We start from the raw sequence: 15,491 nt of genomic DNA on the forward strand, positions 1-15,491 counted from the left end.
TCTGACCTCCCAGAGGACTGGAATAGACTCATCAGACTGAATCAAACTAACCAGGACAGCCACTGAAGACACCCCCATTGGCTTTTGACCCCCACCTGCATATAATTGAACACGCAGAGAACTGCAATTGAAAAGAAAAAAAAAAATTCCAGCAGAAGATCTGACAGTGGGCAGGCAAGCCTGTAGGGCATTTCCTTAATTAATGATTGATGGGGGAGGGCGCAGCCCTTGGTGAGTTTATTGTGGGCGGTGCCGTCCCAGTCCCATCGGCCCTGGGCTTGTGGTCCTGGGTTCTCTAAGAAAGCAGGCTGAGCAAGTCAGTAAGCAGCCCTCCTCCGTGGCTGATGCATCAGCCCCTGCTCTAGGTCGTGCTCTGCGAGCTCCTGTCCTGACTCCCTACGATGATGGGGAAGTGAGCAGAGTGAACACTTTGCTCCCTGAGTTGCTTCTGGTGTCTCCTCATAGCAATAGAAACCAAGACAGGAAGGAAGGCAAGGGGGGAACGGGGAAGGGGGGACAGAAATCCAGCTGGGGATGGTCCATGCCTAGCCCTTGGTAGGGGAGGAAAACCGGAAGTTCAAGGGCATCCTCAGCTACACAGAGAGCTCAAAGCCAGTCTGGGCTACATGAGACCTGTCAAAAAACAAACAAGATCAAACCTACATCTAGCACTCTGAACTCCGTGAGGGTGTGACTGTGTCCCACTGCTCGCTCTAAAAGCCCCACGCCTGGCACAGTACTGTTCTGGGTTAAGTCCTTATCCTCTCATCAGTGCCTCGGAATGTAGCCTCATTTGGAAATCGGGTCTTTGCTGGGGTAATCAAGTTAAAACAAGGGTATTAGGGAGGGTTCTAATGCAGTAGGACTGGTGCCTTTGTAAATGAGACGATTTGAACAGAGATGCACAGAGAGGGAAGAGGCCCCAAGAAGACAGGAAACAGAGGCCTGGGGATGTTGGTCAGCAGGAAAGGCGTGTTTGCTTAGTATGCCTGAAGGCCTGGGTTTCATTCTTAGCACTGTATGTGCGCACGTGTGTGTGTGTGTGTGTGTGTGTGTGTGTGTGTATGCGCGTGAGTGCGTGTGCATTTTGGAGCAGTATATCTACAATTTAAGATCTACAATTTAAGAAAGACCAAGCCAGGCAATGGTGGTGCACACCTTTAATACCAGCACTTGGGAGGCAGAGGCAGGCAGATTTTTCAAGGCCAGCCTGGTCTACAGAGTGAGTTCCTGGACAGCCAGGGCTATCAGGGATATACAGAGAAACTCTGTCCCTGCCCCCTTCCCCAAAAAGATCAAAAGTTGCCAACAAACTGACAGAAACTAAAAAGAAGGCAAAGAAGGGTCTTTATAGGCTTTATAGATTTTAGGATTCTGAGACAATTCTGTTCTGTTCTAAGCCAGTTTGCTGCAGCCACCTTGGGACGCAAACACACCCAGGATATTGCTCTTGGATAAATACAGGGTTGCTGCTCAGATCCCGGGTGACATATGGCATCTCCTCACTGGCGGGCTTTCTGTCCAGGCAGGAACGTGAGAATGTGTCCTTTGGCTTCTGTGGGGACAAAGCCGTGTCTGATGCTGTCCAGTACAGGGCCCATTGTGCCCTCGGCCTCTACACTCTAAGTGCCCGGAGAAGTCTACTTGGTCCCAAAGAGACACCCATGCCCTGGCCTTCGGGAGAGGAGAGAACATGGGAGGCCCTCTCAAAGGAAGTGAGGACAGCATCGACTCTGGAAAGCTCCAGGGGGCTCAGACGCAGAGCTTGCTTCCTGGATGCCACTTGCATAAGGCCTGGGTGGGGTGCCCAGTCCAGAAACCCCTGGACCCAAGAAGAAGTCGCCATCAGCGGGGCGTGGTGGCTCAGCATGTCTGCCTTTAATATCAGCACTCAGGAGGCAGAGAGGCAGGGGGACGAACCACTGATGTTTGAGGCCAGCGGTTGCGCAGTGAAACCTTGTCTCGAAAACAAAACAAATCAAAAGTTTTAAGTACATATAATAATGGAAGTTGGGAGCTAGAGAGATGGCTCAGAGGTTAGGAGCACTAACTGTTCTTCCAGAGGTCCTGGGTTCAAATCCCAGCAACCAATAAGGTGGCTCATAACCATATATAACGATTCTGGCCCACAGACAGATATGTAGGCAGAACACTGTGTACATAATAAATAAATAAATCTTCTTAAAAAATAATGCAAGTTTATGAGAAACAAGGGATTTCAAGCAACAGTGAAAAGACTTTTCCAACAGTGAGGGTCCCAGTTGTATAAGCAGTTGGAAAAATAAGAGTATTTGTACAAGAGAACTGGAAGGACAGGACGGGTAGCTTAGGGTCTTTTGTAGGGGGAGCCTGTGTGAGGCCTGGAGCTATAGACACAGTCAGTGTGAGTGAGTCAGAAAAGCTAGGCTAGGGACGCAGAGAAAGAGGGACCTTCTCAGAGGTGGAGGTTTGAAGGGCTGGATCCCTGGAGGGGACGATGTCGTCCCCCTAGCTGGACAGGACCCTGCTTCCCTGACACCTGCCCTCAGGCGTGTAGCTGGCTGCGAAGGGCGGTAGGTCTGAGGCCTTAGTGAGCCTCAGCGTGGGAGCCAGCCAGCCAGAGCAACCTCGGAACCACGGGCACCGCCTCCGGGAACCGGTCTGGCTCCTCCCACTGAGTTTGCAAAGGAGCCACAGAGGTTAAGAAAGACGCTTAGCAAGCAGGGAGCCTGCGAAGAGAGCAGGAGCCAGTTAAAACTGTTCAGACTCCTTCCTTCCTTCCGTGAAAGCTGGGGCTATAGGAGAGGCAGGCTGGAGTCCGTGTCCTCCCGTAAATGAAAAACACTTTAGTAATCTCCTCCCCGCCCCCACCCCCAGCCTCCGGGGGCCAGAAGGGAGCAGTAGGTGGACTGACTCATCCGCCTTGCAGGAGCCTGGTGCCTTGAGGGCTGACCTGGGGTAGCCCATCTTGGGTGGGGTCCAGAGATGGTCTCTGAAGCAAGTGCTCTCTGGAATGAATGTCCAGGACCACAGGCAGCTGGGATTCAGTAGCAAACTGGGGACCAGCCGCTCAGCTTCTCCCTACCAGGCAAGCCCCTGCCGCAGATCCAGGGGCTGACAAAGAACTCTGTGTGGGGGGTAAGGGATGGGCTTTGGGCTACGGAGAAAAAAAGAAGGAAGGTAAAATAGCTCCTGTGCTTCCCACCCAGATCTGCAGGAAGACCTGGCCTTTGGGTTCAGGCAGCGCCTCCCAGCTCCCCAGAGGCCAGGACTGTGGGCAAAGTGGAAATCTAGAAGAGATAAGGGATGAGGGAGTGAGAAGAACTCCCAAGAACCACCTTGGAATGGAGCTATTTAGGATTACACAATGCCCAGAGAGTAGGAAAATGTATGGGCTCTTCCTTTAAAACACTGCAGATACTGCTGGCAGTCACCTAAACTCTTGTTTTCTCTCTTTAAAGAAGCGGGGGACCCTGGGGTCAAGTGCTCAAACTATAACCAGGAAGAGCCGCCATAACCCCAGAAGCCCCTGTGGGGAAGGGAGGGAGGAGGCAGGGGAGGGAGGGGTGCAGGGGGAGGGGTGGCCTTGGGGAGCTTTCTCTACCTCTGTGCAAAGGGTTCCTCATCTCAAGTGACTGACCCCAAACCTTACAGTATGAGTCATACTGTCCCCGAGGCCACCTTCGCTGCCTGAACTTGTAGTGAGGACCCAGGAGGATAAAAGATGGGGGATATGTTTTTCAAGTCAGGCAGCAGAGCCTTGCCTAAAGGGCCCAGGATCTCAGCCCTACCTGAAACTCCTGCCTATGCCTCACAGATAAGGAAAGTAGTCCCTGCAAATAGACCTGGAATCAGTCAGGGGTCTGAGGGCTCCTCCTGGCCCAGGGCTCCTCCATCAAGGGCGCCCACAGGGAGACTGTACTTAGGGTATGGGCATCCAGTCTCTTGCCCTAGGTGTACGAGGGAAGAGAGGACTGGCGTGTTCAGGGTGGCATGGTTGTAAACACACCATCTGTAGATTTGAGACTCTATCTAGGCTCAGGAAACCCATGGGCACGGAGAGCAGGTGTGTGGCTTTCAGGGCTGACTGAGGAAAGGTGGAGTGGGACACAGGGTAATCGCTTAATAGCTTCAGGGCTTCCTTTCGATGGTACCGGATGGTAGTGGGGTGCTGGGACACGCACATTATGAATGGAAATGCCGCTGAATGGCTCATTTAAAGGGTACAAGTCATGTTATATACATTTTCCATGTATTTCTGCTGTGTGTGTGTGTGTGTGTGTGAGTGAGTGAGAGAGAGAGAGAGAGAGAGAGAGAGAGGGAGAGAGAGAGAAGAGAAGAGAAGAGCACACAAGATTCAGAAGTGGCCGGGCGGTGGTGGCGCACGCCTGTAATCCCAGCACTCTGGGAGGCAGAGGCAGGCAGATTTCTGAGTTCAAGGCCAGCCTGGTCTACAGAGTGAGTTCCAGGACAGCCAGGGCTACGCAGAGAAACCCTGTCTCAAAAGAAACCAAAAAAAAAAAAAAAAAAAAAGATTCAGAAGTGGTCAGATCTCTCTCTGGGACCTGAAGTACAGACAGCTATGACCCACTCAACATGGGTACTGGGGTCTGAACTTAGTTCTTCAGAAGAGCAGCGAGCCCTCTTAAGCCCCGAGCCATCTCCCCAGCCCTGCATTGTTGCTCTCTGGGGACAAGGTTTCACATAGAGATGAATGTCCTCGACCTTCTAATCCTTACAAGTGTCAGCCACTGTGCCAAGTTTTGTGTGCTCCTGAGGCTCTAACCCAGGGATGCAGGCACAGGAGGCAAGCATCCGACCAAACGACTTACATCCTGGCCTTGGCCTTCTATCTAAGAAAAGATAATGGTACCTAAAGTTCAAAGACTAGGGAAAGGAGTGGGAAGAGCAGTTGCAGGGGTGGAGCTGAGGACTGAGGGTGCCACAGAAACAAGTTCGAGGCTGGGGGCCGATTTCCCCATGGCTGAGGAAGATGCTGAATGCTGCAGTAGAGATAGCTGAACTCCATCCCCTGGACCAGTCCACCAGGCTCTCCGTGGAGCCCCAGCTCCCGGTGGGTGGGGGCAGGGACCTCACCCTTTTCTGTGTGTTTCATTTCCAGAGCAACATCACAACAGCAGCCCTGGCACTGATGGAATGAAATGGAACACGGTTAAGTAGCAGTACACTGGCCACCGCCCACACCAGAGAAACCAGGCTGGCACTCACCACCTCCAGGCCCTGGGGAGACCAGTGGGCCTCCTCAGAACCCTTGGTAGCTCAGCAAACCCAAGGGGCAAGCGCCCCCTAGTTTGTGGAGGAGGAGGAGGGGCTGAGGGAGCACCATGGACTCCTTTGTCAGACCCAGGAAGGAGAGTGGGGGCAGCTACAGGAAGTGGGGGGTGGGAAGCTCCCTCCGGAATCTATCCGCCCCCCCAACCTCCTCCCCTCCTCACTTGCACAGATCTTGCACATGCTCAGTGTGCCCATGAATTGGGTTGGCTGGGGGAGGGCACTGGCTGGCACCCCCACTTAAAGGGCCAGTGCCAACCTTGTTGTTCTCAAGAGGGCTAACAGAACCAGTGGCTCTCTCCCAATCTGACTTACTTCCTTATATCTGCAATGGTTCCTCTCACACACCCGGGTACCTCTGCCCATTTTACTACCTTCCATACTTGACCTCACTGCAGGAAGGACCCGCCTATGGGTACTGGAACTGCCACCTGGGGTCAGAGATTCCTGAAGATCGGGCCAGGCAGGCCAGCAGGCATACTGGGAAGCCTCTGCAATCAGTTTCGTGAAGGAATTGCTTTCTGGGCCTCACAAGGCCCATGATTCAAGAGGTCAGAGGAAAGTAAGTCACTGGGCTTTGCTATGAGAACCAGTGTGTCTCAGCTCTGAGGAAGTGGACGTAGCCTCTGTTGTACACTGGAATAGAAGAGTCCAGACCTCAGGATCTGCCTACCAAAGAGAGTCCGGCAAAAGAGGGACTTACTCCTGTCTCCATCTCTCCCCAGTACTGAGCTTTCAAGATGACTCCCTCTCTCAACACTGCAGACCCTCAGACTGGGGGCAAGCTAGAGGCCACAGCTGACAAGAGACTTTCTTCACTGACCTTTTCCCTTCAGTCAGGCCTGCGCCTTCCCCAGATCAGCCTTGGCTTTGTTTTCTTCTTGCTCCTCCCTGTCCATTGTCACCACACCCCCAATCCCCAGCCTTAGGGAAATTAATTCACCTCTGTGCTGTCCTGGCGAAGAGCCCTTCAGCCACTCTGTGTGTGTGTGTGTGTGTGTGTGTGTGTGTGTGTGTGTGTGTGTGTGTGTGAAGGGAGGTGGTAGCTGGCAGCTCTCCTTCCTTCCTCACACTCCTCAGCTGCTGGACCACGGAGGGGGGGGGGGGCAGCCTCTTTACCTGCCCTTTGCCCAGCAACCTGCAATCATCTTACACATGGACCACCCACACCCTACTACACACACCTCCCACACACATCAGCAGCCCTTTGGAATCTTCTCTTCCCTTCCTTCTCTCTCTCTCTCTCTCTCTCTCTCTCTCTCTCTCTCTCTCTCACACACACACACACACTACACATACCTCCCACACACATCAGCAGCCCTTTGGAATCTTCCCTTCCTTGTCACACACACACACACAGAGAGAGAGAGAGAGAGAGAGAGAGAGAGAGAGAGAGAGAGAGAGAGAGAGAGAGCGCTAGCATGAGCGCGAGGCCTTGCCTCTGGGTAAACAACCTTGTCCTGGCCCTCCCTCAGCTCCGGGCTCTGTTCTGAGGAATGCAGCAGCTGGGAAGCTACAGCCCTTGGGTCCCAGACTAGCAGACTAGTACACAGCAGCCCCTGAGAAGCTACCCTGGAATCTGGAAAGTCACTTCCTCTCTGAACCTTAGCTTTCCCATCTGCAAAGTGGGGACAATCGTTCCTGCTGGTGTTCTTGACAACACTCTGGGAATGCAGGAGGAGAAGGAGGAGGCAAAACCTTTGGCCAGGGCTCTGGGCACAGACCCCTCAGCCGGGGACTTTGCTTTCCTGTGAAAGCAATCCCTCGCTTCAGTCTGTTGTTAGCCTGTGGTTCTGGCCAGGCCTGGGTGTGGCAGTACAGAAATAAAAGTTGTCCTGGCAATGAGTAGGGTTTGTCAACATTTCCATCCTTCACAGTTCCCAGCGTCGAGCCCTTCTCTTGCCTAATGTGGTCGTTTCAACCCTCTGGAAGGGGAAAGCAGGCATGGTGGGGCCAGATAGGGGCTCACTGGTGAGCTAAGCTCCTGCTACCACTCAAGTTACCCTTGGCAGTAGCCAGGGAGGACACAGGGGTAGTAGTATCTGCTGGGGGCGGGGAGTATAGGGGCAGACGGACTCCCTCCACCCCACAGTGCAGTCAGGCCTGCAGCTCAGACAGGGAACCGATCACACACTCAGCCAGTACCAGGAGTGTTTGAAGCTCTGGAGACGGCTTCCAGCTGGGAGCTCTGTTGAGGATCCACCCGCTGTCCCTTCTGCCTTGCGGCTTTCTCCTCCAGCCGTGGATCCTCAGTGCTTATCTGTAAATGTCCCTCACAAGGGTCAGGGGATAAACTGTCCTAACTAACCTCTCAAGGACTGTCAAGATGAGAGGCTGGGCCTCTCAACAGTGATGAGAAGACCCAGAGCCTGGGAACGCCAGGCCTGGGCCTTCTCCTCCCGGGAAGGCTTCTAGACCCTCCAGGAGGGCCTCATTCTGTAGCGCGAGCTGGTTCAGAACATGTGATCCTCCTGCCTGAAGGCTGGAATTACAGGCCTTACCCCATGACCCCACGACCGTGTGGCGACTGGAGTATCAGGCTCCAGCTGAACCTCACGGCTCCTGAGTGAGCCACACCCCCACCTATAACTTGTTCAGTGCATGATGACTGTGGCCTGGGTATCCTGGAGAACCAATGGCAACCCATCTAGAAGGTAGCTGTCTCTCCAGGCTTGGAGAAGGGGAAACTGAGACCTCTCTGGAACAACGGGCTTTCTGTATGCTTCTAGAATGTTAGGCAATACACTACCATCACTAACCTTTATCCCTGGCCCACAAGGTTTTTCCTTTTTTTGTAGGATTTTGTGTTTACATATTTATGTGTATATACATTACATACATATGTACATACATGTGTGTGTGTGTGTGTGTGTGTGTGTGTCACAGAGGTCAGAAGAGGACATCCGATCCTCTGGCGCTACAGTTACAGTTGAGAGTCACCTGTAGACAGATACAGGAAACTAAACTCCAGTCCTCTAAGAGAACAGTGAGGTCTCTAACCCTGACCCATCGCTCCTCAGCTCCAACAGACAGGGCTCTGGCTGGGGACCTGCTGCGGCTGCTAGAGCTCTTGCCTAGCATTCATGAAGCCCTGTGTTCCATCCACAGCACAATGTAAGATCTGAAGAAGTGAAGGAAGAAGATTGGGCTAGCCTCGGCTAGCCTCCAAAATACAAATAAACTTTAGACAATGAAGAGGGCTGGAGAGATGACTCAGGTGTTAGGAGCACCTTCTCTTCTAGAGGACCCAGGTTCGGTTCCTAGCAACCCACACAGCAGCTCACAACTGCCTGTAACCCCAGTCCCAGGGGGTCCAAAGCTCTCTTCTGGCCTCTGCACATGTGCTGCACAGTACATTTGTTTGTTTGTTTGTTTGTTTGTTTTGGATTTGTTTTTTTCCAAACAGGGTTTCTCTGTGTAGCCCTGGCTGTCCTGGAACTCACTCTGTAGACCAGGCTGGCCTCGAACTCAGAAATCCGCCTGCCTCTGCCTCCCCAAGTGCTGGGATTACAGGCATGCACCACCAACGCCCGGCTAGCACATTTTTAAAAATAAAAAAGAAGTTGGAATCCCAAGAAGAGCCCTGCTGAAATCAATTCTAGCCACTCTCACTGGGACATCTCACAAGGCTGTTTAATTGCTCTGTAAAAAGTTAGATGACATCAAAGACCCAACATTGGAAATGGCGGGGGAAACTCTGACCTTGTCTTAGCAGTTCTCAGGGTATGCTGGAGACAGGGTATGGCTTTCATCTGTCACCTGCCTCCCTGTGACCCAGCTGGCCTGTGTGGGTCTGCAATGGGGCCTCAGCCTTGGGCCAAAGGGTCCCTCCTGCGTCTGGCTTCTCCTGGTCCCAGCAGCTGCCCTCTCGGTTCCACATCTCGTTCTCCTGACGAAGCCGCTGGTTCTCAGTCCGGAGGCGCTCCACCTCGGCAGCCAGCTCTTCCACCTGCTGACAGGGTTGCCTGCCGGGGCGTCCCTGCAGCTGCTGGAGCCTCCGAGTCTCCTGCTCGGCCTGAGACAGCCGCCTCTCTAGATCCAGGTAGTCGCGCACCAGCTCCTGCTTGCTGCGGCCCTGAAGGCTCTCGGTGTGGTACCGCTCATAGGCCTCGGAGAAGTCCCTCTGCTGAAACTCCCCGTGGGCTCGGCCCTGCCCGTCGCTGTCCCCCGCCTCGTTCTCCCCACCGGAGCCTGCGTGGCAGGGCCCGTGCAGCACGTCGAGGTTAGGCTCCTCCAGGTCGCGGTCCTCCATGAGGAACTGCGTGGTGTTGTAGGGTGCCAGGGGCTGGCCTTTGGCGAACATCTCCTCGCGGACCCGAGAGGCCCTCTGGCTCTGCCTCTCATCTCGCTGCTGCTTCTCAGCCCAGCTCAGCTCCAAGTAGGGCCGCCAGTGCCGCTTGCGCTTCGACGGCCGCCTGCGGTGCTTCTTCCGGGCCAGCACCGCCTCCACGGAACAGCCCCCTGGGCTCTGGGTTCGAGAACCCCTGATGTTACAACTTGAGCCATCGCCGCCAGCTGGGGCAGTCCCTTCATCCTCTGATCGAACCTCCCTTCCTGGTGGCGGAAGCTGGGAACCACCGAAGTCATGAGGCTCATGGGCTATCTGGGGACTCCGAAGACCCCCGGAAGTCTAGAGAGAAAAAGGAGGGTGGGTCACAGATAACCTTTCCCTGGGAGGGGAGTCCTTCCCAGCCCATCCAGGCATCGCATACCTGTCTCAAGTGATTACTATTTTGTCCCTCTACCATCTTTTTTTTTTTTTTTTTTTGGACATAGCATCTCCACAGCCCAGGCTGGCTTTGAACTCACTTGAGCAACTAAAGATGATCTTGAACTTCTGATCTGCCTGCCTCTACCTCCTGAATGCTTGATTACACACATTCCACCATGCTGGGTTTCTGTAGTGCTAGGGTCTGGAAGCTAGGGTTTCATGCATCCTGGGTAGCCATTAACAGTGCCCAGAACAATACCAGATCTAGAGGGACATTCCACAAGCGCTCCTCAAATCAAAGTCAGGGAGGCGAGATGCGGTAGTGGATCCCTGTAAATCCCAGCACTAGGGTGGCAAAAACACCTGTCAGGACATCAAGCCAGGATCAAAGACAGCCTGGGCTACCTCAACACCACCACAGGCACCCACATTCAGAAGGGGTTCGTACTCGGTTTAATGCTCTGCTATTCTTGAAATTGGGGTCTTCCCAGTGTATCCCAGGCTAGTCTCAAACTCACCAACCTCCTGCCTCAGCCTCAATAACAGGTACATGAAACTGTGACTAGCTCAGAACTCCGTAGCGTCCTTGAAGGCAGAGTCTCAGGCATGTGTAGCAGCGTGATGTCTTTCCACTGTACTCCTACCCTTTTAGCTTTTGTTTTGAAATAGAGTCTCACTAAGTTTTCCTGGCTGAACTTGAACTCACTCTATCCAAGTAAATCCACCTAGGATTATAGGCCAGGGGTTGAACTTAATAACTCTTGAACAGAGATTCCCTGCCCACTCCCTGAAAATGAGGTAGCTAATCCTGCTTCAGCTGTTTGTGTGGTGGATGCTTCCCTGCTCCTCATGCTCCTAACGCTGCCTCTTTGGTGACGCGCTCCCTGAAGACCCTATGACAGCGGCACGCCCAGCTCCCCAGCAACTGTGTAGTCACAAGGCAACCTGGCAGAGAGCACCCAGCACGCTACTACTTATCATATATCTTCATGCCAAGAATGCAACATTTTACCCCTGTGCTCAGCAAATGAACACTCGGTTGTTTCTCTATTTATGTACTGTCTGAGGCAGCAAGAGGTCCTAACCAAGGGGAGGTCCGGAAGATTTCAGAGCTTTAAAGAGGGAGAGAACCCAGCAATCCCACGGCTTGGTGACAAGAGGCAGGTAGAAGAGTTTGAGGCCAGCCTATTCCAGGCCAGCCAGGGCTACACAATGAGACCTTGGGAGAAGAGGAGGAGAGGGGGAGAGGCGGGGAGGGAGCGCCCCAAGAGGCCTCTGCTTATCTGTGTGGTGAGGGTGGGAGTCCTGGGTGTGAGGATAGGGAAAGAATTGAATCGCTCTAAGTCTGTGGTCAGAGAGATTTCTAATAATAACCACTATCACTGCCATGCTGCTCCACACGGCCTGGCATCTGAGCAGGGTCACTTTTTTACATTTTTATTACAGTTACGTGTGTGTGTGTGTGTGTCACAGGATTGCTGTGGGAGTTGGTTTTCCCTTTCTACTCTCTAGATCCTGGAGTTTGAACTCAGGCTGTCGGGCTTGGTGCAAAAAGTAACTTTACCTGCTGAGCCATCTTGCTGTCCTCTGAGCAGGGGATTTGGGGGTCTGCTTGTGGAGACACACTGTTTACATCCTCGTAAAAGTAGGGGTATATTATATGAGATGCTGGATTGTTTGTTTTTGGGGGGATAGGGGGTGCTTATGAAAGCGTCTCACTTGGAAGCCAGGATACCCTGGAACTCATTCTGCAGCCAAACCTGGTCTCGGCAATCCTGCCTCAGTCTCCTGAGTTCCGGGATTACCCACACAAGGCATCGGAGGCATCGTGCTGACTGTCTTGTTACCTGTTTCAGAGACCCTAAGGGGATTGTGGGGGTGGAGATGTGTTGTGAGTTGTTTGCAGTGTTCCTGCAGGAAGATCACAGATCATAAGGGACTGGTCTTGTCTTACTGGTGTCTTGGACCAACTAAGATGGCCCTGCTGCCCACTGAGACATAGAGCACAGGGAACTAAGGATAGCTTATTGTATGTTTACAGCCATCTCCCTGTTCCCAGCCTTAGTCCCCTAAGTCCCAGCCTTAAAACCAAGCCAGCTCTGCCTCTCGGCTTATTCATTGTCTCCATTTTGAAGTTCTACCCCTCCACCACCATCCCTATGAAAGATAAGCTCTGTCTGGTAACCCGCGCGAGTCACTCGTCCTCTCTGAACCTTCTAGCCTCGACACGCCATGCGGTTCAAATTGAGAAACGCTGGTGAGGCTAGGTAGGACGGTTAATAGAATCTCTGAGCTCAACACTGTGACACACACACACTCACAAAATGTCAGCACTTGGAAAGCAAAGGCAAGCATATCTTTGAGTTACAGGCCAGCGTGGTCTACAGAGGGAGTTTCAGGGCAGCCAGAGCTATTACACAGAGAAACCCTGTCAAAAAACAAAAACAAAACCCAGCAAACAGCAACAACAAAGGGCCGGGGAGGAAGCTTCCATGACAAAGCACTTTTCCAGCATCCACAAGGTCTGGGTTCAATCCCCAGCACTGCAAAAATCAACAACAACAACAACAACCAGAAACCAACTCTGACTGGTTTGGCCATCTGATTTGGCCCTCTACTATTTGGGGAGTGTGGTGATGGATAAAGGTCAACTCAAGACAGTATGGGCTGGGACTCTGTGGGTTCCTGATGTCAGCCCATAAAAAAATTGCCATTTACTGAGGACTTAGGAGCCTTCTCTCTCTTCTCTGAGGTTTTCCTGCCCTGCCTGCCAAGCCATACACCAAAACCTCTTGTCCTGTTTCCTTCTTGGTTCTCAGCCGGAAAAATAAATAAATAAATAAATAAATAAATAAATAAACAAATAAAAATTTTTAAGTGCAAAATCTCTAACCAAGTTATTTGTCCTTGAGGTCCCTTGTCATTGAGAGGCAAGGTTCTGTTATCTTAAGACCTTAAATGTCAGGTGGAATTTTGTTGCTTACAGGGCTGTGTGATTCTGGAAAACGTATTACAGCTCTCCAAACCTTAGCTTCTGTTTGTTGGAAATCACATCTACCTTGAAGGGCTTTTAGGAATTCATGAGCTATCACTGAATCATATTCTGGCCTCTTTCCCAGAGCACAGTACGGACTCATTTAAAACACTGGCTTCCCAGCTGGGTGTGGTGGTGCAGGCTGTAATTTTAGCCCTTGGAAGACTGAAGAAGAATGTTTGTTGTGAGTTCAAGGCCAGCTGGGGTTACAGAGAGACCCCTGTCTCAAACAAACAAAAACAAAATAAAATACTGGCTTTCCAAATCTACCAACAAACAAACAAGACAAAACAAAACAAAAAACCCCTAGGATTTCAGCCATCTGATCCCGTGTCTAGGGCTTTCAGGTGGCAGAGGGGTGGGTACTTACCCGCGCCTCCTCCAGAGCAGCTGGTGATGCTGTATTACAGTTGGTATGGCTCAGAGTGGCCATCTTCTCCTAGTCGTTCAGTAGATGATGCCTCTAAGTACTGTCACCTGCTTTGAACAACAACAGAAACTTAACTCCTTAGGCAGAAGCTGGTTGGTCGGGAATTGTTTGTCCCAGCAGCAGCAGCAGCCATTTTCTGGACCCAGACCAGCATGGCCTTCCCTTTCAAATGAAGACTCCGAAGGCTGCTTCCAAACCCTGGTTTTCACACTTCTAGCCAGCAAGAGACCAAGTGGAAACACGCAAGACTGTCTTTCCAATCCTGTTCCTCAGGCCCCGGGCCTCTGTTCTCCTAATAAGACCAGGCTGGCAGTTAGGAAGGTAGGCCTAAGCTACGCAAAAAGGACACTGCTTGGGGGAAGCTGTGGATGGGGTGGGTCTGTAGCTTCTGGAAGCCTCTATCTTGACCACCTTCAACCGCTCTAGGCTGGGACCTGGTCAGAGCCTATGGTTGAAGTCTTTTTGTCTCCAGGGCCTGGACCCCTATCTGTCTCAAGGAACGGGGAAATAAAAAGAAATAAGTCTTCAAACTACATGCAGCTGACACACACACACACACACACACAAAATCAAATGGGAGTAAAAATGAATTTCTTGGAAGAGGGAAAATGGAAGGGGGGTTTAGCAAAGGTGGGACTGACCTATTTGTTGTCAAGGGCTTAGTGTACACCACTACCTCTGTGTGCCTTTCTGTGCGACCGCCTGTCCATGAAATTCTCAACGCCTCAGCCCTACCTCTTGCTGCAGTAGCAGCAGCTCTGGCCAAGCCGCTCAAGCACTAAGATGGGGGGGGGGGTGGAGGTGGAGGGGGCGAAGAGGACAGCCTGGCAGCGCAATGACTGCTGGGGGTTGTAGTTCTTCCACACTAGGAAAGCTGCCCAGGATACCTTCAAGCTCCCATTACGTCAACAACCATGCCCCAGGAACGCCAAAAACCTATCTGCTTTTGCGTGGACGTCCCGCGCTCACCGATCTCTTCTTTGATTGGGTCGCTCGTCTGCCAGTCTGCCTACTTTTGTCAACAACTAGCTGTGCGGAAGCACAACTGGACCCGCCCTGTCAGGACTCAATTAAAGAGTTCATTGATGGCGTTAGTCTTTACCAGGGAGAAGTATAGATCCGGCTCACAGGGGCGGGGCTTACGCGCGGAGGGATTCCCTAGCCTTGAGGAAGGCGACGAGCAGCTCGGTGGCCACCGCCGCCGCCATTTTGGGCTGGGAGGAGGCAGCGGAGGGACTCGCTGCGCAGTGAGAGCACCCCATGGGGGGTGGTCCGGGCGCGGGGAGAGGCCGGGCCGAGTGGGCTGCCTGAAGTGGCGGCGCCGGGAGACGGCGGGGAGTTGGGTCGGGGGCCGGGAAGGGTGAAGGTTGGCGTCTCCCCGGCTGAGCCCAGTCCTCAAACCGTCCCGGCAGCCTCTCCGCCTCGCCTTTGAGAGCGGGGTTTGGGAGTAATTACCGCGTTTTTCCCGTGATCCCAGCAGAGGAGAGGCCAGTAAGACGGCTTCTCCTTTGCTGAGCCTCCACCGGGACGTGATCCTGAGGCCGAGCTCTGCCAAGGCCTCTCCTCACCCCCATTCCTCCTGGGTATGGCGGCAAGGCCCGGCGTAGCTGGACCCCCATCTGAAGGACGAGGTGGGCGCGACGCCAGTTGGAGACACTGGCTCGCGGGGACCGGCCGAGGTTGCAACCCTGGCCGCATGGCCCTGAGCAGTGCTAGTCAGCTGGAGGCTCCGCGGGTGCCCGGCCATATTGCACCCACCTCCCCACCCCCATACACCATGTCCATCCCACCTCTCAGGGCTGCGAAAAGCAACAACCCTCTAACTTCTCTAGCAACCACCAACTCCCCCCTGGGACCAGCTAGATCCGGGCACGTGGGGAGCTCGAGCTTCGAGCTTGGAAATTTCTGAGCTCTCTTGCCCTCAAGATTTCTCCCATCGAGCCCCGACTCTCCCAATGGTCTGACCTCGAACGTCACCATCCACTTTTGGAAACTCCAGAAAGTGTGCTGCCCCACTTCAAAATTTTACGCCAAAGGGATGGGGT

At 53.0% G+C, this 15,491-nt stretch overlaps 1 protein-coding gene across 6 annotated transcripts; it reads right to left on the minus strand.

Annotated features, from left to right (window-relative positions):
- Positions 1 to 8,886: 8,886 nt before the first annotated feature.
- Positions 8,887 to 15,228, minus strand: Hexim2 (HEXIM P-TEFb complex subunit 2). 6 transcript variants are annotated; one of them, XM_052196333.1, is made up of 3 exons: positions 14,416 to 15,228; positions 13,387 to 13,493; positions 8,887 to 9,901 (listed from the first exon to the last, which is right to left on the minus strand). In XM_052196333.1, exons 2-3 carry the CDS (start codon positions 13,447 to 13,449, stop codon positions 9,020 to 9,022), a joined length of 945 nt encoding a protein of 314 aa, XP_052052293.1. In that variant the 5' UTR covers positions 13,450 to 13,493; positions 14,416 to 15,228; the 3' UTR covers positions 8,887 to 9,019. The 6 variants fall into 6 exon arrangements, with proteins under 6 accessions (XP_052052293.1, XP_052052294.1, XP_052052295.1 ...); XM_052196334.1 differs by lacking the exon at positions 14,416 to 15,228 and adding an exon at positions 14,182 to 14,407; XM_052196335.1 differs by lacking the exon at positions 14,416 to 15,228 and adding an exon at positions 14,182 to 14,407 and having other exon boundaries at positions 13,387 to 13,496.
- Positions 15,229 to 15,491: the final 263 nt, after the last annotated feature.

Source organism: Apodemus sylvaticus, chromosome 10 (genome assembly GCF_947179515.1).
Source record: "Apodemus sylvaticus chromosome 10, mApoSyl1.1, whole genome shotgun sequence".
NCBI lineage: Eukaryota > Metazoa > Chordata > Mammalia > Rodentia > Muridae > Apodemus > Apodemus sylvaticus.